Here is a 24,530-nt window from a genome sequence, read left to right on the forward strand (position 1 = left end):
TCAAGTACCTCGATGTTGCAATCTTCAATCAACTAGAGTCGGATCTAGTTTCCTTCGATTCAAGAACGAGTCCACGAACCTAAATCTAAGGTTGAAGAAAGTAAGATTGATTCGAGTCCACGAATCAATTTGCTAGTCGAGTCCACGACTAGCCACTAATTGAGTCCACAATTAGCCATAAGGTTTCTTACACAAGTGTAAAGAAAAACTTAAGAATTTTATTGAATTGAAGCCTCCCTGAAACTGATATGGATGTGCCCTATTTATAGGTATAGGGGCAGCATTATAATTCTAAATACAATGGAAAAAAGAGTCATAAACCTAATCTAGAAAACAAGTAAATAGAGTTTTATTTAGAAAAGGATTTAAGGAATCCTTTCTAAATACAACTAGTGTTTTCTCTTTTACGTCAAACAATTTAAATTAATGATGACAAAAAATAATAGGGCTGATTTGGGCCTTGGATCTTGTGATTGGCCCAATTTGTACTCTTAATGGATCTTCATTATGTTGGGCCGCATCATCCTCCCCTTCTTGAAAAATGATTCGACCTCGAATCTTCTAAACATTGTCTTCGATCCGTGACATCACTTGAAACGGGCAACTATAATATTTTCCTCTGTCGAATGGAATTATTATTGGAATTCCTTGATTCTTCCACCAATGATGCTTTAAGGATGTAGTTATGGGCCTTGTGATGAGCCCACTATTTACCCTTACTCGATTCCATGTGTACTGGTTCCTATTAATTACCCAAAAGATGGCAGCAAAATTGATGGATTGATCCGCACTGACTAAGCCGAGATTTTGGTCTATGAATTGTTGCAAGCTCCTTCCTTGTAAAACATCAGCCTGTCCCCAAACCTCCCTCGCACAATTGCACTCCCCAAACAAGTGTTCAACAGTCTCGGTGTAGTAACCGCACAATGGACAGCCTCCGCCAATCCACACCCGCTTCGCTTTCAGATTCTCGCGCACCAGTAACACCCCACGAGCACACTACCAAAGTAGATTTCTCACCTTTGGAGGGACCGGCAACAACCACAATTTTTTCCAGGCCTTAAAACTCTCACTGGTAGCATCCTGCCCTACCATGGACGTAATAAGACGGTATCCATGCTTGACTGTGTACATCCCCCGCAAATCTCCTAACCACCGCCATGAATCCTTGAACTGAGTATTAACCGGAGTGGTTAGAATACGTTGAACGTCCTCGACTTGGAAAATATCGGTCACAACTTTTGCATCCCAACAGCCACGATCATTAAGTAAACCATTCACCCTAGCATCCTGTAGTTCATCTACGCAAGGAGTACTGATCGCCGAGTTAGAGGAGTTCGCAATCCAAGGTCATCCCCAAATTTTGGTGTCCACACCGTCGCCGATTCGTCTAGCTAACCCCAACTTCAACACCTACTGCCCTGCGAGAATACTGCGCCAGATATAGCTTGGATTTCCCCCTACTTTCGCCTCCATGAAACCGCAGCTTGGAAAGTATTTAGCTTTCAGCAACTTACTCACCAGCGAGTCGAGATGAATTAAAATACGCCATCCTTGTTTTGCAAGAAGAGCAAGGTTAAATTCGTGCAGTCTTTTGAACCCCAGTCCACCTCTCAGTTTCGGTTCACATAATTTCCTCCAATTTAGCCAATGAATCCCCCTGCTTCCTGTGCCACTGGCACCCCACCAAAACCGGTTGAATAATTTCTCAAGAATATCACAGGTACGGAGTGGTAAAAGAAAAGTCGACATAGTAAATATAAGCATAGATTGTGCGATGCTTTTAAGCAGGACCTCCTTACTTGCTCTCGATAGAAAATGATTTTGCCACGACCCAATTCGCTCTCGTACCTTCTCTTCGATATGATATATCGAAATGTGGTCGTTTTATTTCTGCCAAGTACTGATGGGAGGCCCAAATAACGGCCTAAGTCTGTGGCCATACGCACCCCAAGGCACGAAGAAACCAAGGACCGCATTGCATCAACTGTGTTCAAACTGAAGACTGCATTCGATTTATCGAAGTTAACCCGTTGTCCTGATGCCTCACTATAACGGTCCAAACACTCCTTAATCTTCGTAACTTCCTGTTGATTAGCCCTGAAGAACAGTAAACTGTCGTCAGCAAAAAATAGGTGTGTTATGGCCGGAGCCCCCCGAGCCACACGCACACCATGAATATCGCCCCTTGCCTCCGCCTGTTAGAAGAGGATGGATAGACCCTCAGCACATATAATGAATAGCTAAGGGGATAGCGGGTCGCCTTGTCTAATACCCCGAGTGGGGTAAACCGTACCTATGGCCTCCCCATTCACCTATATAGAATAGCTAACTGTAGAAACACACAACATCAATAACTCCACCCACCCCTTATCAAAACCCAGTGCCCCCAGCATCCCCTCTAGGAACGCCCATTCCATACGGTCGTACGCCTTAGCAATGTCTAGCTTAAGTTCCACCCACCCCACAACCCCACTGGTCTTCCTTCTCAGATAATGACCAATTTCACCCGCCAATATAATATTATCAGTTAAAAGTTTCTCTGGCATGAATGCACTTTGAGATTGAGACACAACCTGTTCCAGACTCCCTTTCATCCTATTAGCCAGCATCTTGGCCAAAATCTTATATATCACATTACATAGAGCAATCGAACGTAGATCCGACACTCTTTCCGGGACTTTCTTTTTTGGCAGCAACACAATATTGGAGTCATTAAGACCCTTAGGCAGACTCTTATTCACCACACAATTGAGAATAAAAACAGCAAGATCATGTCCCAAAATAGGCCAAAACTGTTGGTAAAAGGCCGGCGACATGCCGTCAGGCCCAGGAGCTTTCTCCGGGGCCATGGAGAATAGCGCGGCCTTCACCTCATCTATTGTGAATGACTGCAGTAGTGCGCCATTCATCGCATCTGTTACCCAGCGTTGGACACAATTAAACAGTCCCGGGTTGATATTTTCGGAGCAAAAGATTTCATTAAAATACCTCAATATTTCCGTGTGCATAGCGATTCCTTCTTTCCACGTCCCTCCCGGATCCTTTACTCGTAACAAAAGGTTCTGGCGCCTACGTGCTGATGCGGATTTATGAAAGTATTTGGAGTTTGAATCACCATGCTTCATCCAGAGTTGCTTCGAACGTTGCCTCTAAAATACTTCTTCCTGCTGCTTCAATAACTCTAATTCCCCTCGCGCCAATAAGAATTCATCAGTCACTTGTGGATTGCGATTTTCCTTCAGCCATTCGCCCATTCCAGCGAACTACGCAGGTCCTTCATCCGACTCCCGAACCGTTGATAGTGTTCCCCTCCCCATCTCCAGAGCCGCCGACCACACAACGCGATTCGTTGCTGGAAGTTCATCCCCGTGGACTGGCGCCAGGCCTCGCCAACCACCTTCGCACAGCCCTCCTCTAGCAACCATGCTGACTCAAACCGGAAGGAATGCAGTGCAGCCCGAACTAGTCGTGACTCTATATCGACTAAGATAGCACAATGATCAGAGTTAATCGTAAACAGGTTACGGACCACCGCCTCTTCATAATATCCATCCACTCCACCGTTGCTACCGCCCTATCCAGTCGTTCCTCCACCCATGAATCTGTTCCCCGACCCTTAACCCATGTAAAATTTCCACCCACCATCTCGAGATCATGCAAACGACAATCGCCCAAATTGAAACCTTCTATCAGTGAGTTTGGATGAGGATGAATCCCCCGCTTCTCTGATGGACAGGATATATCGTTGAAATCGCCAACGACAATCCAAGGCAATGCCGAATCGTGGCTAAGTTGTCGAAGCAAATCCCAAGTGTCCTGTCTCTGTGATCTCTCTGGACTTCCATAGAAACCAGTGAGTCTCCATGCAGGCTGACCGGGCATAGAGACCTCCATATCTATATGGTGGTCTGAGTAACTCAAAAGAGAAGCCGCCTCAGCATCCCTCCAGAACAACGCAAGCCCGCCCCTTTGTACCCCCTGTCTGTCCACTGTAATAACACCTTCGAAACCCAATCTTACTCGCACCTGCTCCACTAGATCTCCGTTTGCTTTCGTCTCTATTAAGAAGACCAAAATTATCATACTTATTTTATTATTATTATTATTATTATTATTATTATTATTGTTATTATTATTATTATTAAATAACAAGTAATTTTTTGTCAAAACTATATATAATGCAATACAATTATTATTTGAATGCTTTGGATATAAATTTATATCACTAAAACATATTTAATAGCTCCTAAAATTTACTTAACCATGGAATGTTAACCTTCATAAGCTCATATCCACACAAAAAGAAAAAAAAAAATTATAAAAATAAAAGTACACAACCTAGTAAAACATAATAAAATGTTAAAACTTTTTAAATGCTTACATCCAATAAATATCATAGAAGGGTAATTTTTTCTTAAGAGTATATATTTTTTGGTTAGAAAAGAGAAGGGTAATTTATTCTCTATGGTATTCTTTTTTTCCAATCAATCCGGAATTGAAATACCATGGGGTTATGAGATTCTAATTGCATGAAAATGAGGGGATTGCAATTCCTTTCAACCAACGAAAGAATTTGATTGTCTTCGAAATTATATGGGAATGAAATTCTAATTCCCTTCAACCAAACAGACTTGTTGGTATAATTTCTACTTAATTTTTGCTAAGTGGGATCATGCTGTGAACATGGGAAAAATAATGCCTAAAATCAAGGAATGTCAAAAGGGTGTGTTGTAAAGGCTTACCAAAGGTAGAGTTTAGAGGTTATTGCAAGGTTGCAAGAATTCTGACAAAAAACTCCATAATCAAAGGTGCAAAATTATGAACTACAAAGAGAAGCTAAGCGAGCTCCATAAATTATACAATACACATCGTGTTGATTGATCAGGTATGTGCATTTTGTATAATTGTCACATAAGTATGAAATTTCATTTTGTAAACTTTTTCATAGAGTTGCTATACTAGGTTGATGTATGAATAGATGGTAAATCATTTGAACCTTGTATTTGTAAAATTACTTGTTGACCTTTAGTTAAAAGGTTTTTGGGCGCGGCTCCATAAATTATGATGTGTTCTTCAACTATGATATTAAATTATTATTAGGTGTTCTTGTTCATTAATTTTTATTTCATATTGATCTCCTAAAATTAATATCTCTACTAAGCGTTTGTCTTACGAAGTTATTAGTTCCTGCATTAGAAACTTTCAGGTTGTTAGAGTTTAGTGGGCAAAATGTGTTGCTATTTGTTAACATCATAAAATTATATATAAATTGTATTGTGAAAAATGAAAATAGCACTCTTATAAATTAAAATTAAAATTTTCCTTACATGTCTTAATATTATTGGATAATTTTTATTAACAAAAAAAGAGAGAAAATTATTAAATAAGTTTCCTAAATAAGAAGATAAGTTTCCTAAGTTGAGTAAAATGTGTGATTGAGCTCCTAACAGAATATATATATATATATATATATATATATATATATATATATATATATATATGAATGCATTCAGGTGCAAACGCCGCCCATGAAAGAACTCAGAACACCCGCATGGGCAGCTCAACTGGTCATAGAGGTGAAAAGTTGAAAGAATGACTAGGGATCGAGTCTCACCAGCGATAGTGTGGGAGCTACCTCTCAAAGTGAGGGGGGCTCTTTGTGAGCAAATGTCTAGCTTTTATGGTTCATGTTCAGTTGAGTTACCATGATTTACATCCTCCCAAATGCTCTGTCAGGTTGGGGTTTAGTCTTTTGAAAGAACTCAGAACGCATGACATCACATTTTTAAAAAATGTGGTGTCATTTTTGTAAATAATTGAACATCAAAGTGCAAGTAAAATGTATTACAAGTGCAAGTAGACAATGTAAATTACTTGCACTTGTAATTGAAAATAGGTGCACCAGCTACTTGCACTTATAACACATTTATTTGTATCAAAGTTCGAGTTATTTCAATCTCCTAAGATAAAATAGATTACAACTTGTGTTTGAGCACTCAAACATAAAATACGACGAACTAGAACCGGATAAAACAGATTACAACTTTTGTAATTCTATGTGTCCGAATCGCAACACTAAGCTTTAAAATACTACAATTGCACTGCGGCAGATAGCCTAATAGCCACATGATCATGTAATCAATGCATTTTATAATAATTATTAAATTAAACATATGTATGTTAAGTTATTCACAGCTACCAACTACATGTTATTTAAATGGACATTAAAAAAATTAAAATTTAATATAAAAAATGTCATTTGATCATCAAATAACAAATACGTACAACTCGAATTGTTAAGGCAACACAATTGAGCTTTATAAATAGAGCAACCGATATCAGAAGAGTTTTCTTTAAAATAAAATAAAATTAAAAAAAAACGATGTTAACTCAATTAATTTTATCTGAGTTGAAATATTTTCCATAATTTTAACTGAGCAATAGCTAGAAGGCATATATTGTAATCTGGGACTGGGCAACTGATAACCAATGAGCTTATAAAAGAATCCATAGCTACCACACCTGTGACCTGCCACATAGCCACCCATTCTCCCAAAAGTTCCAACACAAATTATTGGAAAGAACACAAATTATTGAAAAATGTTTTTTGTCCTTTCCCAGACAAATCTGTGTGGTTACTAGTTAACAGACAAAATAAGAGAGTTAAAAAAAAAAAAAAAAAAAAAGTTTAATTGAGTCCTAAAGTTAATTATTTATTTAGTAAGTTAACCTTTGTGTGATTAACATGTGACGTTTTGATACTTTTGTTAATTCAAGTGTGCAATTTTGTTTTGTTTTATTTATTTTAATATTTTTTAAGGAGTAAATACCCAAAATGGTCCATCGACTATAGCTAAATTCACAAATTGATCCTAAACTTTCAATTTCACCCAATTAAGTCCTTAACTTTGTAGTTTTAACACAAATTGGTCCTCAATTTTTAATTTTAACCATTAAGTCCTTAACTTTGCAATTTTGACACGATTTGGTCCTCCATCTATTTGACCATTTGTTGACCGTGATCGACGATCTCCAGAAGAACCTTCAGCTTCGTCGGAGCACGTGGAGGCCTCCAGGATGACGTTGCACCGGTTCAGAAACACGTCGTCTTCTTTGCTCTGGTACAAACTCAACTACATTAAATCCAAAGGGAGGACGAAGAAAGGCGACCGAATTTGGTAGATTGCTTTCGGCAGTGGATTCGAATGTAACAGTGCGGTCTGGAAATGCAGCCGGAACCTTAAAAAACCGATGGACCATGAAATTACATATATATCCTCAAAAATCACAGTCAACAAACGGTCAAATAGACATAGGACCAAATTGTGTTAAAATTACAAAGTTAAGGACTTAATTGGGTGAAATTGAAAGTTGAGGACCAATTTGTGAATTTAGCTATAGTCGAGGGACCATTTTAGGTATTTACTCTTTTTTAAGAATAGTCACGACTATTCGAATAAGATAATCATAGTTGTCATTAGAGAGTCACAACTATTTGTTGATGGAGATGATAACAATGGATGATGCTTCTAAAAAAATTTCAAAACAATAAAAAAAAGAAAAAAATTGTACATTAAGATCCACATCAGCATTAAAACATCACGTATTAATGGCATCAGCATTAACCTAGTGAATTGTATGTTAAAACTCAATTATACTTTTTTGTTGATTTAAAAAATATATCTTGTGCTCAATTGACACTTCTGTGACTCTCATTGAAGGAATGTTACAAGATTGAATCCACCAGACTACAACTGATAAAAAAAAAAAGATATTGCACAAATACTACAATGTAATAGAGTCAATAGTATTAAAAAAAGAAGTTTGGATGGAACTATTTTAGTTAGGTATTCAATTAGAGATTTATTTGGCATCTTTATTTATTTATTTAAGCCTCTAGCCATACTTTGTCCTAATGGGTTTTTTTTCCCTAATACATAGATAGATAGAAAAGGTAAACGATTAAACATTTAGATCGAACAACACTAACAATAATAATAATAATAATAAATAATCCTTTATATAATAAAGCTATATGGTTTGGGAAATAATTAATGTTACAATTAATGCCACAACATCCTTTATTAAAAAAAAAAAAAAAAAAAAAAAGCGCAACATTTTAAAAATAAAATAGCTATATATTATATAATCATATAAAAATATGTTTTTGAAAAATAAAATAGTTATATATTATATAATCATATAAAAAATGTGTTCAATTAGAGTTTAAATTTACACATACAAAATTTGAAATTTGCTTTCCAAATGTAATTATCTTAGTTATTATTCGTATTGTGAAAATTATAATATAGATGAAATACAATTAAGAATAAATCAATATAATTATGTAAATTCTCTCTATAAGTTTATTTGAATATGCACATAATTAGAGATTATATTAACTATATAAAATTATAATTATAATTATAATTATAATTGTAATTTTGTATTCTATAAAAAATAATAAATACTTCGACAAATGGAAGCTCAAAAATATTATTATATTAAATAATTTAAAATATTTTAATTTTTTTGTTTTTTATTTATATTTATAATAACATAATTTTTTTCTGTGCATCGCGCGGGTGAATTGCTAGTAAACAATAATAATCAGATATCAACAGGTGATGTTGATCCAAAACAGTGTTGTCTAAAATTATTGACAAAAATATTATATTAATTCTATTAGGATACAAGGACAATGAATAATAGTCAATGAATCTCAACAAAGTGAACCTTGTATTCGCAACACTTCAAGAATCAGGACGTCAAAGAATGAATCCCAGACAAAGTAAGACTCATATTCCAAACACGGATTCCTACCCCAAGAGATCAAGAAGGCCAAGCACACACAAAATTTCTCATATATTGTCTTGAGAGTTCAATGTATTGAGATAAAAGTATAAATATTTCTTATACCGTTTTAAGTTCACTCAGAAATAGTAACGAAAGGTAGGTTTCAATAGATATTAGAGAGATAAGAAGATCGAGTTTATTGTGTAAAAGTGTTTTCAACTTTTGCACTTTAAACCGTGCTCATATTGAATTTAGGCTTTTCTCCTAATACGAGAATTGTCTCGCAGATTAAGAATTTTCGATTAAAAGCCTCTGCGTTACAACTATTGTTCCAAATTTGAACATTCTTAAGGAAATCCAGGAACTCCCCCCTTCTCAGGAGTTTCCCTGAAAGAATAGTAAGGCGCCGAAAGCAGAGAGAGAGGGAGGTCATAGCGAGAACGTTGTATATTCTTAATCACTGAATTTAACAATTCTGAAAACGGAAATTCTTTTTTAATTGAATCAATTGGTCTCTCACGTTGGATAGAGATAGGCCAATGCAAGTGAAGCGCGTAAATGAAGATTGTTGTTGGAACGTTTCCCCCCTGAATCCCCCTCGGGGGGAAGGCAGGGTTGTTTAGAGAAATTCTAACATCACTGTTATACGATCCTCACAAACTTTTAGGTGATATATTTTTAATAATTTACAATATAACAAATCGGTATTGATGCTAATAGGGTAATCATTATTCCATGGACCATAAATAAAAAGTACATTTTTAATATATTAACAGGGCGTTTGGTTGGAGGGATTTTAAATTCCCTTCCCACTTAATTCCCATCTAATTCCAAAGGCCATTAAATTCCGTAGTTTGGTTGGAGGGAATTGCAATTCCATGGAATTGCAATTCCCTCATTTTCATGGAATTAAAATCCCATGTCCCCCCTGGTATTTTAATTCATGGGAAAAAAAGATAGTGATGAGTCAAAATTACCCCTTCCTTTTTTAACCTAAAATTAATGTCTAACAACAATAATGGACATTTTTGACTTTATACTACTTATTCCCTTTCAATTCCCATGTATACCAAACATTGGAATTGAAATTCCCAGTAATTCTATTCCTGTCAACCAAACACTGAAATTTAAATTCCCACCTTATTCCCAGTAATTCAACTCCCATGGAATTACAATTCCTTTCCCACATGATTCCCCCCTCCAACCAAACGCCCTGTAAAAATACATTATTTGAAAATACATGATTTTTTATACGTCATATAACATACATTTAATATATAAATAATGTACTTTTATACGACTTTATAATATACTTTAATATATTAAAAATGTATTTTACATTCATAATCCACATAATTATGTGGACCATACAATAATTTACCCTAATCGGGCCTCCTTTTTTTCTTTCTTTCTTACTTTCTTTCTCTCTTTCTTTTTTCTTTTGGCTTTGGGATTCAGTATTTTTCTTTTCCTTAAGCCTTCACTCAAGAAAATCAATAGTAATGCTGTGCAACTGAATGTACCATGCGCATGGTGCATACGGTTCAAAACGACGTCGTTTTGATTAAAAACGCGCGTCCCACTTAAAAAAAAAATCAGGTTCGACTCTCAGCAATAGCATTATTGTGGATATATAGTTATGAAATTGTGGATATATAGTTATGAAATTGTGGTTATATAGTTATGAATTTATGGATATTTAGTTCATTCATTGTGGATATTTAGTTCAATCATATATTGTGGATATTTAATTCATTCATTGTGGATTTTTACTTCATTCATTCATTCATTGTGAATTTTTACTTCATTCATTCATTCATTGTGGATTTTTACTTCATTCATTCACTGTGGATATGTAGTTATGAAATTGTGGATATATAGTTATGAAATTGTGGATATATAGTTATGAATTTCTGGATATATAAAAATGCTATTGCCGGGAATCGAACCTGATTTCTTCTTTAAGTGGGACGCGCGTTTTTTTAATCAAAACGGCGCCGTTTTACAATCGTATGCACCTTGCAAGGTGCATTCGGTTGCACAGCATAATTTGCGCAAGAAAATGGCGGCAATTAACTAATTAAGACTAATTAAGAAGGATTTTTTTAATGCTGAAATTATTTTTTAATTCGTTTACAATAAGGTTTAGGTGAGCTGTTTCAATAAAATTTATTAACAAATAAATGTAGTTTTAATCCAGATAACGTACAAGGATATCTGTAATTTTTTATGGATTTTTTTTTCTGAGTGTAGACTCATCTTTTGGGGAGCTTTAAGACTGCTCCATATCCGAAGCAAAGGATCAAATTCTTGACCTTTTTGACCTTTAGTTAAAAGTGGATGGGTCTCTTTCACTCAATCACATTCCAGATTATTTTGTATGGGTTTATAACACGTTGGTTTAATGGTTCGAACATAGGTTTGGTTGTGAGATTCAGAATATTTTGTATTTTTGTCATTGAGTGAGTACGAGAGTAGCAATTCTCATTATTAATTAATTAATACAAATAAAATACAACAAAATTACAAATGTAAAGATTTATGGAGCATTAATTTTGTGATATTTTTTCCTCGTTTTTTGGTATAAAAAAACAAATTGTGGGGCTTTTAAAAATGCCCAGTATATCCTATGGACTGCCCATCTGTTCACATGCTCTAAATCTTGAAATCCTGATTGTGTTGGAGAGGAAGATAACTTTGAAGAAACTGAAAAGGATCTTCTGGGATCTCTTTCTTGAATTCCATTTTTTATTTTTTCCTTGAAAAGGTTCGTTTTTTCACTTTTCAGAAGCAGCATTCCGGGCATCAATGGCGGAATCCAAGAAGTACATTACTGCTGAGGAGCTGAAGAAGCACAACAAAGCAGGGGATCTGTGGGTGTCTATTCAGGGGAAAGTGTATGATGTTTCAGAGTGGGTGAAAGTCCACCCAGGTGGGGAGCTGCCTCTGAGGAGCCTTGCAGGCCAAGATGTGACCGATGCTTTTGTGGCATTCCACCCAGGGGCTGTCTGGCACCACCTTGACAGATTCTTCAATGGCTTTTACCTCAGGGACTACACAGTATCCGAGGTGTCCAAGGATTACAGGAGGCTGGTGTCTGAGTTCTCCAAGATGGGGCTGTTTGAGAAGAAAGGGCATGGGGTTTTCTTCTCCATGTGCTTCATTGCTATCATATTTGCTGTGAGTGTTTATGGGGTTTTGTGCAGTGAAAATGTGTGGGTGCATTTGGTTAGTGGAGGGCTGATGGGGTTTCTGTGGATTCAGAGTGGGTGGTTAGGGCATGATTCTGGGCACTATCAGATTATGATGAGTAAAGGGTGTAACAGATTTGCCCAGATCCTTACTGGGAATTGTCTTGCAGGGATAAGCATTGGGTGGTGGAAATGGAACCACAATGCCCACCACATTTCCTGCAACAGCCTTGACCATGATCCTGATCTTCAGCACCTGCCTTTCTTTGTGGTATCTTCCAAGTTCTTTAGCTCACTCACTTCATATATCTATGAAAGAAAGATGAACTTTGACACATTTGCTAGGTTCTTGGTTAGCTATCAGCATTGGACATATTATCCTGTCATGTGTTTTGCTAGGATTAATCTGTTTGCACAGTCATTTGCACTGTTATTGTCCAACAGAAAAGTGCCCAATAGGGGGCAGGAGCTATTGGGGCTGCTTGCATTTTGGGTCTGGTATCCATTGCTGGTTTCTTGCTTGCCCAATTGGTGGGAGAGAATCATGTTTGTGGTGGCTAGTTTTACAGTGACCGGGATTCAGCACGTTCAGTTCACCCTCAACCATTTCTCGTCCAGCGTTTATGTTGGACCGCCTACTAGCCATGACTGGTTCGAGAAGCAGACTAATGGAACTCTTGGCATTTCCTGCTCTTCTTGGATGGATTGGTTCCATGGAGGGCTGCAGTTTCAGGTTGAACATCATTTATTTCCCAGGTTGCCAAGGTGTCATCTCAGGAAAGTGTCTCCCTTTGTTAAGGATCTGTGCAGAAAGCATGGTTTGCCCTACAACTGCGCCTCGTTCTGGAAGGCGAACCTATTGACTATCAGAACGCTTCGTAATGCTGCACTGCAGGCGCGGGACTTGACCAAGCCAGTGCCCAAGAACTTAGTCTGGGAAGCTGTTAATACCCATGGTTGAGGCTGCTGGATGGAGTTCTTGAGGATCTCATCTGTTCTGTGTCATTTTCACTTCGAAAATGAGAAGAATTCTTTTACATTGTTTTATGGCTTTTTTTGGATGAATTGTAGCTAAGATAATGTTATCTCCAAACCTCTAGCATTGCTGCATTGTTACTGTAATTTCTATGAAATGTTATGTCTTTTTTTTTTTTTTGATGAGTGACAGGGAAATTCACAGCAACTATTGTATGTGCACTGAGTATTTCTTTTTATTGGGTTACTTTTTGACGGATTTCAAAAAACATGTGAACTGTAGTCTCTGATACCAAATTGAATAATGTGCTCTTTTTTAATTAAAAATCTAAATTAATAATTGGACTGCACATTTATATATATATATATATATATATATATATATATATATATATATATATATATATAGTGAAAGGTTCCCGTGCGATTGAATGCTTTCCGTGCGGATGTGCGGTAGATTAATGTACGTGAGATTTATACTCAATGTGCGTGAGTGTTAAGCTTAATATGCCTGAGATTTGTACTTAATGTGCGTGAATGTGTAAAATGCAGCAAAAAATATTGATGTCAGCTTCTTCCCCATTCCCAGTAGCCATTTCCCCCTCCTGAGGATGATGATGCGGATGCGAGCTATGGTGGTTAAAAATTATGGGAATAATACAACAGAAATCCACACTTAGCTGCTATGCAAATTTTACTGTGCGTGCGTCATTTATATAAACATTTAACTGCACTGAAGGTAGCTGATAATCCAGAATCCATGGCCAAATTGAAGGAAGAAGTAACAAGAAGCTTGGGCGTTAATGTGCGTGAGTTTCTGTTCTGCTTCCTTCTGAGCTCGTAATTCTGAAATATGCACGCACATTAAGCACAAATCTCACGCACATTAAACACAATACTCAGGCACATTAAGTACAAAACTCACGTATATTAACATGACGCACATTAAGTACAAATCTCAGGCACATTGAGTACAAATCTCACGCAACGCACATTAATCCACTGCACATCCGCACGGGAAGCAACAAATGCACCTGATCCCTTCTATATATATATATATATATATATATATATATATATATATATATATATATATAATCGCACTCAGGTGCGAATGCTTCGCCCAGGCGCGAAATAAGAATGAATTCTATTTGTCCACGTGTCCAGATCTAATGGATGAGAAACACTGATTTTTAAAAAAAGCGTGGTGGCATTTTCGTAAATAATTGAACATCGAAGTGCAAGTAAAATGTATTACAAGTGCATGTAAAATGTATTATAGGTGCAAGTAAAAATTTCACTGAGCATCAATACAAAGTGCACCTATAGTTATAAGTAGTTGCACATATAGTTATAAGTACACCCAGGTGCATGAATGTTTGCGGGGAGTGAATGTTAACAAGACAAAATTACATGTGCTTATAGGTGAAAGTAGGTGCACTTGTAAGTGATTTTATTTGCACTTCGATGTTCAATTATTTACGAAAATGCTACCGCGTTTCTTTTAAGCTATTAGAACTGGACACGTGTTGCGTGCTGGTTCGTTCGCATATTCCTTCCTGTGCACTTATTCGCACCTGAGTGCATCCCTCTATATATATATATATATATAAAATATATATTCAACAGCCCGGGTGCATTGATCACAATTGGTTGGTAAATCTATAGAAAGGTTTATAGTTCTATTTTGCTAGATGTTTTGAAAGTTCAGTTTTTACTATGAACACCAAGTCGCCAACATAACACGTAAATCGTTGAAACACATCTTAGAATTTACATCCGACCTCAGGGGAGGCTCCAAGGCAAGGCATGTGAAGGCACATTGTATTTCCTATCAAACCTCTGTTGTAAGGACCCTCTGTCGGTTTCACTTGTTGTCCCTTTCTATTTGTTTCTCTGTGAATTGAAAAATTCTGTTTTTAGTTATTTGGTTTATCATTCACAAGGTTCAGATATATCTATTGGTCTAGTCCTGGATGCCGTGGCTGTTTTAGGTACATAAGAAACGAATATTAAGCTTGAGACCTTTTACCTTAGGTCACTAGCTTATCCTGCGGATGGGAACAACCCCGACTGAGTTGGTCAGGCAATTAGCTTAGTAACCAAAAGATTTCAAAATCGACTCTTACTGACTAAGCCAACTCCAATTGGTCAGGCAATTAGCTAAGAAACCACAAGATTTCAAAATTGACTCTTGCTAACTGGGGCAACTCTGACTGAGTTGGTCAGGCAATTAGCTCAAAAATCACAAGATTTTAAAATCAACTTCTCGTGAAAATTACCTATTGACCTTCAATAATGGACAACTTAGCTGATTTACCTCATTGTGATCCTTTGTCGATTGGGGTCACAAGACGAACTTCGTCCAGAACGCACTTTCAAGGAGCGGTTGTGGACTTTAGTGTCCAATTATCTGCTTAGGCTTAACTCTGGCATGAGTAACACAAATATCTAAAAAGCACCACCAGACCAGCACAGAAACAGCCATGGCACTAGAAAATGTTCTTCAAGATAATGCACAAGAATGAAGAAAAGTAACATATATCTTTCAACCACATTGATCGGCATTATGAGAATGTAAGTACAGAATACCAGAGAGTTTGTGACTGTGGCCATGTATAAAAAAGATTATATATATTACAATCAAAATGAGAAATTGCAAGTTGGGATAGACAAAGATGCTATGTTCACGGTTCACCACCTAAGCTACACAAACAATATGAACCATTATCTGTATTTGCCTTTGAGCACACTAGGGGAAGCCATGCATGTCTATAAATTGTTTTCTGGACAACTTTCCTTGGGAAAAATAATATCAGGGTTTCTTACATGAATATTTAATGACGCTAACTCGACACTCCACAAGATATCACCAGGGCTCGTTTTTCTCTTCGTCTGCAACTGCAAGGATGACTTAACTATAGCATTTGACGTGGAAAATGGATGCTTATTCATCCTGCCTATGCCACTAGAAAGCAACCATCGGGATCCAGATTGTTTGTGCCTTTTCATTCCACAAATTTTCTCATCACTATTTTCAACATTCAAACCTGCCACGTGGATTTCAGAGATTCTAAACCGAGGAAAAGTGTGTTGTTCATGGAGACCTCTCTGTTTTTCCTTTGGATTTATTGTTTCCCCTACCAACTGCTCATTCATACTGTCTTCTTCACCATCAAAATTCTTTTCTGAGCCATTAACATGGATGTGTTCTTCCAATGGATAAGACCTCTCTACTTGGATTAGAACAAGCATTGGGGTACCAACCATTTCAGCATCACGGAAGGGATCTCTCAGCTGAACTCTAAGAGCTAATGTGAAGGTTCTGTTTAAAAGACCATAGTTTTGGCCCAAGGAATCTACTGTCTCATCATCTCTTGCCAACTGAAGATTGCTTAAGTCAATGGGTGCTGAAGAATGGGCAGCTAAGATTTTAGTAAGTTGTTCAGTAATCTCGAGCTCATCATTGAAACAACCAGCATCCAGCCTCATCCATTCATCCAATGACAAAGACAGGTTTACTAATTCATCAATGTCACCATCATTTTCTTTCAAATTCTCATGTTGCAATCCACTAGCTTCTCTAGTATTCAGAACTCCATGGGACCAGTGCCTAATACAAGAAGGTGCTTCACTATCTGACATGTCAGACTGGATTCTTAAGCCTTCAATTGTGAGGGGTTCAACCTTAGTCAATGCTAAAGGAACAAGATCTTCTGGAGAAACATAATCCAGATCCACTTCATAGCGTCGTGAGCTTGAGTTCAGGTTAATAGAACATTGATCAAAAGAATAATTTTCTACTTCAGTTGGGATACAGAATCTGTCAAAATAACCAAGGAGATAAAATATAGCACGGAATAAGAACAAAGCATAAAAATAGCAAAGAAGAAGAAGAAGAAGAAGAAGAAAAAAAGCTAATCCATAATTTACAAACCTCTCATCCACCTTGGATCTAGATCCAGTTTCCCCAGCAATTTGGTGCATTGTCTTGCCAGTGATATCATCCAAAGGCATCAACTTATTTGCCTGAATATTGAACTTCTCAATTCCCTTGGATGCCCAGCACTCTAATATCTCCATTACACTAGAACCCATTACAGCAGGAAGCACAACCGAACAAGAAACTTGCATGATCAATCTTGCAGCATTCTTTGCACTCCTGAAAAGTAATGGATTCATTGAATGCAAGAAGCCATCATTCTCTGTCCGCACAGTTGGTCCCAAACCTTCACCAAGAGGAGGTAATTCTAGTGACTCCTCATGGGGAAGATAGATAGGACTTCCAAATCCACCAGAGCTGGAGTGAGGAGAAGTTTGAAACGCCTGCTCATTTAAACCCCATTTATTCATTAAAGCTTCTGTTTCCAAGTTTTCAAGCATTTTAACATTCCTTTTATTTCTAATTGACAGTGTTAATCTTGTCTGCCCCTTCTCAACTTCTTGATTAACCACCGATAAATCAAAATCATCAGAACAAGCAACTCTTCCACGGCCAGTTGAAGCAACGCGAGTGAATATAGCCTTGTCCTCTGTCTTGTCTGAGAAAAAAATGGAGTTCATGGAAGAGAGGTTTTCCTTTTCAAATTGTTTCAGAAGGTTCTCTCTGGGAGAATCAGGAAAATTTTCACAGCTTACATCCACCAGACTGTCTTCAATACCCAGCATGTCAAGAAAATCATTTGCCACAGATTCTGCAACATCATCCAAGCTAAGTGATTTTGCTCTCTTACTCGCTTTGTAACTAGACTTTGTAAGAAAGTAATCACTTTGGTCAACGGGCTTGTTGACGTCTGCTGATGATACTGGCTCTGCAGATACAGTAGACAACAGGTCAAGGAAAATAGACTCAAGCTCTTCAATCATTGGATCTTTATCATGTTCATCAGTCTCTTCATATTTGCTATCATCCATATCACCTTTTTCATCAAGGTCACTTTTGACTTCTTGCTTTAAATTGCATTCTGTATTCTCATCAACAGCAGTTTCGTAATCTTGAAAAATGTCAGTGACATCAATAGTTTCAATGAAAGAATTATTGAATCGTAAAGATCCTTGGTCTGTTTTTAGTTGATTTTGACTACATACTTCTATACCCAGCTCACTCATAGAAAATTCAGAACCTTCAAATTCTTTTGTAGTACATTCACTAGTATAATCATGTGAAGAACCAGACTTTGCTTTCATCGACTCCAAGCGTTCAAGGAAGAAACTGAAGTCCTCCAAGTTTCCTAGTTTTCCCTCTTCAAGTTTCTGATACAAAAAGGTAACTGACCGATCAAGCTCTGATCCTTGGTCACCAAAAATATCTTTAAAGCCATTTGCATCTAGCGAGTGAGATGGCATATGAGAACCAGAGGTCGGCTTATGAGGAACACTTACAACTCTACGTAGCATGCTATTACCACTAGTTTCATCACAGTCCACAACACGATCCGATGCAACAGGTCCACATCCTTTGAGATGATCATGAAATTTGGTCAAATGACTTGGTTCTGCGGAGTTACTGTCATACACAGTGAAACCAAAACTAACATTTAGCATGGCACCTTTAGCCTTTCCCAGTAGTTTAAAGCTTGTGGTCCACTTCCCTGAGCTTCTTTTACCCTCCTCTAGCTCCTCCAAAGTTAGAGGAAGCAACCTTGTAAGGTCAACCCAGTGTTTCCCAATATCCAAAGCTGGAGCCCCAATCACAGAAGCTTGAAGCAAAAACAGCTTAGGCTCATACTTTGCTGAATGTTGGGGCCCACTTCTACTGCCATGCACAGAACACTGATGCATCAAAGTCTCTCCAAATTCAGCTGTCCCGCAACAAACATGAGCAGAGCGAGTTATCAAAACCGCATCCTTTCGCTTCCACTTCACACACAAACTAAGATCATTAAAATTCACAGGTAACCCTTCAATTGCATGCACATGTACATAGAAACAACAATTGAACCGTTGATTGCGCAAGTGAGCTAAAGCTTTTAAGGGCTTCCAATTCCATATTGATGATTTCTTGTTCTTCCGCGACAGGTCCTCTGTTACAGAATTGGATTTTGATTCCAAGATGCGTGTATTACCCATAGACGTGAGCCCATGATATGATGGAGAAACTAAAGCCTTAGGTGGAGTTTTATGTACATAAAGAGCTTTACTAATTTCTTCAATATCGCGCAGCAACCTTCCACCACTTCGATCCCCACCACCACTCTTCCCAGATCCAAATTTAGATGACATATTCTTCACAGCCCAACAAATTTTCAACAAGAATCCAAATCAGAACTCAAAATTGAAAGGAAAAAAAAAAAAAAAAAAAAAAAAAAAAAAAACTCTCTAGTCACTCACACAAAATAAAATAAAGTAATAATAATAATAATAATAATAATAATAATAATAATAATAATAATAATAATAATAATAATAATAATAATAATAAAATGGATGAAGGGGCAATAGGTACACAATCTGTGGCCTGTGCTCTTAATTAGTTACCTTTTATTCTTAATAAGTTACCATGCATATTAATTAGTCCCTTCATTTGTATCTCCTCTACTGTTTCATTTATCTTTTTCATCTACTGTTATCTTTCTTTTGATTTTACAAAATAAAAGTAATGACATCATCGAATAATGGCATAAGAAGGTTCCTTTTCCATTATTCCATATTCCACTATTTGATAAAATTTAGATCATAGCTTAGCTAATCTAAATCAGCTTCAATTCATACCCTTATCCTAATTCTACATAACTTTAGCATTCTTCCACTCCCTTAAAAAAAATTCATCAGTTCTTTTTCCCACTTTCCTAGGTTTCCCTTTCATTTCCCTTAGCTAATCTCAACTGGCAACTCCATTTCATTTTCAGGGATTTTCTAGGAAATCAAACAGTTCCAAAAAATATTTAGTTGTGAGTTCATATCTGTTTTCCTTTCACATAGAATAAATTGTAACGAATATTCAGGTAGAAAGAAAACTGTTTGACGGCTTTCATCATTGCAAAATATATAACAAAAGATTCAATGAAAAAATTGGGCAGGCGAAGACTTTTACCAGTAAGGGCAATTGAGGAAGAAGGAACGGTGCGAGTAGGTGCTGACTGAGTAGTTGACTGCAGTGAGTTGCGGTGATCGGAGTCGAGAATTGGACGGTAGGTTTTTTGGCGCCGTTGGTATATTCTCCGTCCTCGGAGATCGTGTTGGGTTTTCGTGTAGGCTCCGTCTACTACTGTCACATTGAACTTCCCTTTTTAAGTTTTACTTCACTAATAAGACTATCCTTACAAACCTCTCTCCACCCTATTCGCGGAAAATATTTACGAAAAAATAGAATTGAAATCCATTAAAAAAAATTATCAGAAAAATTAATTATATTATTTGGTTGGTGAAATCAATTGGTTGTCCCTTTTCCCGCACTTACTCTGGAACTTATGGAAAGCCAGGAATGAGTTTGTCTTCAACTCCAAGGATGTCGCGGCTGCGGAGATCCTCAGACGGGCAAAAGACGATGCCGAGGAAGCCAGGCGGTATCTTACCAAACATGCAGACATTATGGCAGGTACTCAAAAGTGGATTCACTGGACTCCGCCTCCCCAAGGTTGGTTTAAACTCAATACAGATGGCGCCAGAAAAGCCACCACGGGTTTAGCTAGTGCTGGTGGTCTCATTCGCGATTGGCAAGGCAGCTGGATCACTGGGTTCACTACAAAAATTGGCCCAACCAACAGCTATATTGCAGAAATCTGGGCTCTTCGCGAGGGTCTCCGGGTGGCCAAGATCAAAGGTTATGCAAAAATTGTGGCTGAATCGGACTCGGAAGCCTTGGTCCAAGCCATTCAAAACTGCTCGGGGTCTAGTCCGGAAGCCGACACCTTAATCTTAGATTGCAAAGATCTGATGACAGTGTTCCAGGAGTGTCGCCTTAACCACGTCTTACGGGAAGGGAATCAGTGTGCAGATTTTCTGGCCAACCTAGGTCAGAATAATACTTGGGGAACTACAGTTTGGGACAACCCGCCTAATGGTTTAGATAATCTCTTGGTGCGGGATAGCCATTCTGTGGCCACTAGAAGGATCACTTAATTCTCTGGAGCGCTAAGCTCCTCTTTACTCACCAAAAAAAAAAAAAAAAAATTGGTTGAGTTTGGAATTGTAAAGAATAATCTATATATATATATATATATATATATATATATATATATATATATATATATATATATATATATATATATATATATATATATATATATATATATATATATAGTAAAATCCTCCTAGCAAATTTTTCCCCCAAAACTTTTGTAGTAAAACTTATTTGGTAAGTAAATGTGAAATGGAAATTAAATAAAATCTATTAATTGGTAATATTATATATGGTATTATATTCTATAATATAATATAATTGATAATATAATTGTTCAAGTATAATAAAAATATTATTGTTCAAGTATAAAATAAAATTAAAATTAAAATAATAACAATAATAATAACAACAACAACAACAACAACAATAATAATAATAATAATAATAATAATAAGAATAAACTAAACAAAACTATATACAAAATTTAAAAAAAAAAAAAAAAAAGTGGCTCCCCTTAGTAAATGATGTGGGATCATTTTGATCCCACATTGAAAATGTTTGGAAAGAGGAGCTCTAGATCTCCTCTATATAAGAGGAGCAATGCTCCTCTAACAACCATACAATTGCTTGCCCATCAATGTGGGCAAGTATTGTGAAGCCCAAAGGCTTTTTATAGTACTACTATTGACCCGACAAATTATGTTGTGGAACTGTACGTGTCCACCTTGCAAGGCAGACATGGTTCAAAAATAGTTCATAATTATGAATATAATAATCAATATATAGTTCAAAAATTATGAACATATAGTTCTATAATTATGAACATAATGTTGTGAACATAATTATGAACACATAGTTATCTAATTATGAATATAAAGATTCAATAATTGTAAATATGAAGTTCAAAAATTATGAATATATATCTTTATAATTATGAACATATAATTCAATAACTATGAACATAGAGTTCTGTAATTATGAATATAGAGTTCAATAATTATGAATATGAAGTTTAAAGATTATGAATATGTAACTTTATAATAATGAACTTATACTTCAGTATTTATGAACATAGAACTGCAAGGTGGACACGGTTCCACAACATATTAAAACCCAACAAGTCAAATTGCTCTTATTTAAAAAAAAAATTATCTTAATGGATTCTTTTTTTTTTTTTAATTTATCAAGGGGTTTGGGAATGATTAACAAAAAATGTATATGAGTTGTTTTAGTTTTTAGCACTTTCAAGCAAATTGTTAAGTTATTAAATAATATTTTTGGTGTTTTGATAAAATATAAAATGTTAAACAGACGAATTTCTTAAAATTCTGACAAATTTGCCAAATAATCAAATAACAATAACAACAACAACAATAATAATCCAAACAAAACTGTATACAAAATAAAATTAAAATTAAAGAAAAAAAAAAAAAAAAAAAAAAAAAAAAAGACAAAGGGGTGTCATGGGCTCCCTCTGTAAATGATTTTGAGATCATTTTTATCCCAGATTGAAAATGTTTGAAAAGAGAGAGCTCCTCTATATAAGAGGAGCAATGATCCCCTTACAAACATAATTTCTTGCCCATCAATCTGGGCAAGTATTGAGATGTCAAAAGGTTCTTATTTAAGAAGCCTCAACTTTGTCTTCTTATTTTAGTTTGTATTTATTTGTTATTAATGGGGGTTGTGAAAGATTAACACAAAATGTATGTGTTGTATTAGTTTTAGCCATTTGGAGCAAATTACTGAGTTACTATATAATTTTTGGGGGGTTTTGATTAAAGTTAAAATGTTAAAATGATGAATTTGTTAAAATTTTAGCGAATTTATCAATAATCAAATAAAAAAAATAATAATAATAACAATAAAAGTAATCCAAATAAAATGATATACAAAATAAAATTAAAACTAAAATAAATAAGAAGAAGACAAAAGTGTGCCACGAACTCCCCTTTGTAAATGATATTGGATCATTTGATCCCACATTGAAAATGTTTAGAAAAGGAGCTATTGAGCTCCTCTATATAAGAGGAGCAATGCTCCTTTTAGAAACATAATTGCTTGCCCATCAATGTGGGCAAGTATTGAGAAGTCCAAAGATTTTTTTTTAGTATTATTGACCTGATAAGTTTTGCTGTGGAATTGTGTCCACCTTGCAAGTTAGACACAATTCTAAAATTGTTCATAATTATGAATATATTGTTCAACAATTATAAACATGTAGTTATATAATTATGAACATAGTGTTGTGAGCATAATTATGAACATATAGTTATGTAATTATGAATATAGAGATTCAAAACTTATTTGGTAAGTAAATGTCAAATGGAAATTAAATAAAATCTATTAATTGGCAATATTATATATGGTATTATATTCTATAATATAATATAATTGATAATATTATTGTTCAAGTATAATAAAAATATTATTGTTCAAGTATAAAATAAAATTAAAATAACAACAACAACAATAATAATAATAATAATAATAATAATAATAATAATAATAATAATAATAATAATAATAATAATAATAATAATAATAATAATATAATAATAATAATAATAATAATAATAATAATAATAATAATCCAAACAAAACTATATACAAAATAAAATTAAAATTAAAAAAAAAAAAATTAAGAAGAAGACAAAGGTGGCTCTCCTTAGTAAATGATGTGGGATCATTTTGATCCCACATTGAAAATGTTTGGAAAGATGAGCTCTTGATCTCCTCTATATAACCATACAATTGCTTGCCCATCAATGTTGGCAAGTATTGAGAAGTCCAAAGGCTTTTTATAGTACTATTGACTCGACAAATTATGCTGTAAAATTGTGCCCACCTTGCAAGGTAGACATGATTCAAAAATAGTTCATAATTATGAATATAATAATAATCAATATATATATAGTTCAAAAATTATGAACATAGTGTTGTGAACATAATTATAAACATAGTTATCTAATTATGAATATAGAGATTCAATAATTGTAAATATGAAGTTCAAAAATTATGAATATATATCTTTATAATTATGAACATATAATTCAATAACTATGAACATAGAGTTCTGTAATTATGAATATAGAGTTCAATAATTATGAATATGAAGTTCAAATATTATGAATATATAGCTTTATAATAATGAACTTATAGTTCAGTATTTATGAACATAGAACTGCAAGGTGGACATGGTTCCACAACCTATTAAAATTCAACGTGTCAAATGTCTCTTATTTAAAAAAACTTATCTTAATTGATTCTTAATTTTTTTAATTTTTTTTAATTTATTAGGGGGTTTGGGAAAGATTAACCAAAAATGTATATGAGTTGTTTTAGTTTTTAGCAGTTTCGAGCAAATTGTTAAGTTATTAAATAATATTTTTGGTGTTTTGATAAAATATAAAATGTTAAACAGACGAATTTCTTAAAATTTTGACGAATTTGTCAAATATTCAAATTACAATAACAACAACAACACCAACAACAATAATAAT

General features: G+C 35.3%; 2 protein-coding genes across 3 annotated transcripts; one reads left to right on the forward strand and one right to left on the reverse strand.

The window, feature by feature from the left end:
• The first annotated feature begins 11,406 nt into the window (after positions 1 to 11,406).
• Positions 11,407 to 13,146, forward strand: LOC109158372 (acyl-lipid (9-3)-desaturase-like). Its single transcript, XM_019306287.1, has one exon. It carries the CDS (start codon positions 11,608 to 11,610, stop codon positions 12,949 to 12,951), a length of 1,344 nt encoding a protein of 447 aa, XP_019161832.1. The 5' UTR covers positions 11,407 to 11,607; the 3' UTR covers positions 12,952 to 13,146.
• A 2,344-nt stretch (positions 13,147 to 15,490) lies between these two features.
• Positions 15,491 to 20,229, reverse strand: LOC109158464 (protein PLASTID MOVEMENT IMPAIRED 1-RELATED 1-like). 2 transcript variants are annotated; one of them, XM_019306369.1, is made up of 4 exons: positions 19,999 to 20,229; positions 16,903 to 19,190; positions 16,118 to 16,788; positions 15,491 to 16,060 (listed from the first exon to the last, which is right to left on the reverse strand). In XM_019306369.1, exons 2-4 carry the CDS (start codon positions 19,185 to 19,187, stop codon positions 15,738 to 15,740), a joined length of 3,279 nt encoding a protein of 1,092 aa, XP_019161914.1. In that variant the 5' UTR covers positions 19,188 to 19,190; positions 19,999 to 20,229; the 3' UTR covers positions 15,491 to 15,737. The 2 variants fall into 2 exon arrangements, with proteins under 2 accessions (XP_019161914.1, XP_019161913.1); XM_019306368.1 differs by having other exon boundaries at positions 15,491 to 16,788.
• Positions 20,230 to 24,530: the final 4,301 nt, after the last annotated feature.

Source organism: Ipomoea nil, unplaced genomic scaffold (assembly GCF_001879475.1).
Source record: "Ipomoea nil cultivar Tokyo-kokei standard unplaced genomic scaffold, Asagao_1.1 scaffold2818, whole genome shotgun sequence".
Lineage (NCBI taxonomy): Eukaryota > Viridiplantae > Streptophyta > Magnoliopsida > Solanales > Convolvulaceae > Ipomoea > Ipomoea nil.

What these genes read in the sequence shown, in the direction of transcription:
- LOC109158464 (XM_019306368.1), bottom strand. Translation starts at nt 19,187, where the DNA reads ATGTCATCTAAATTTGGATCTGGGAAGAGTGGTGGTGGGGATCGAAGT. An exon ending in AGATCCAAGGTGGATGAGAG is followed by an intron (nt 16,789 to 16,902) that starts GTTTGTAAATTA and finishes TTATTTTGACAG; the next exon opens with ATTCTGTATCCCAACTGAAG.
- LOC109158372 (XM_019306287.1), top strand. Translation starts at nt 11,608, where the DNA reads ATGGCGGAATCCAAGAAGTACATTACTGCTGAGGAGCTGAAGAAGCAC.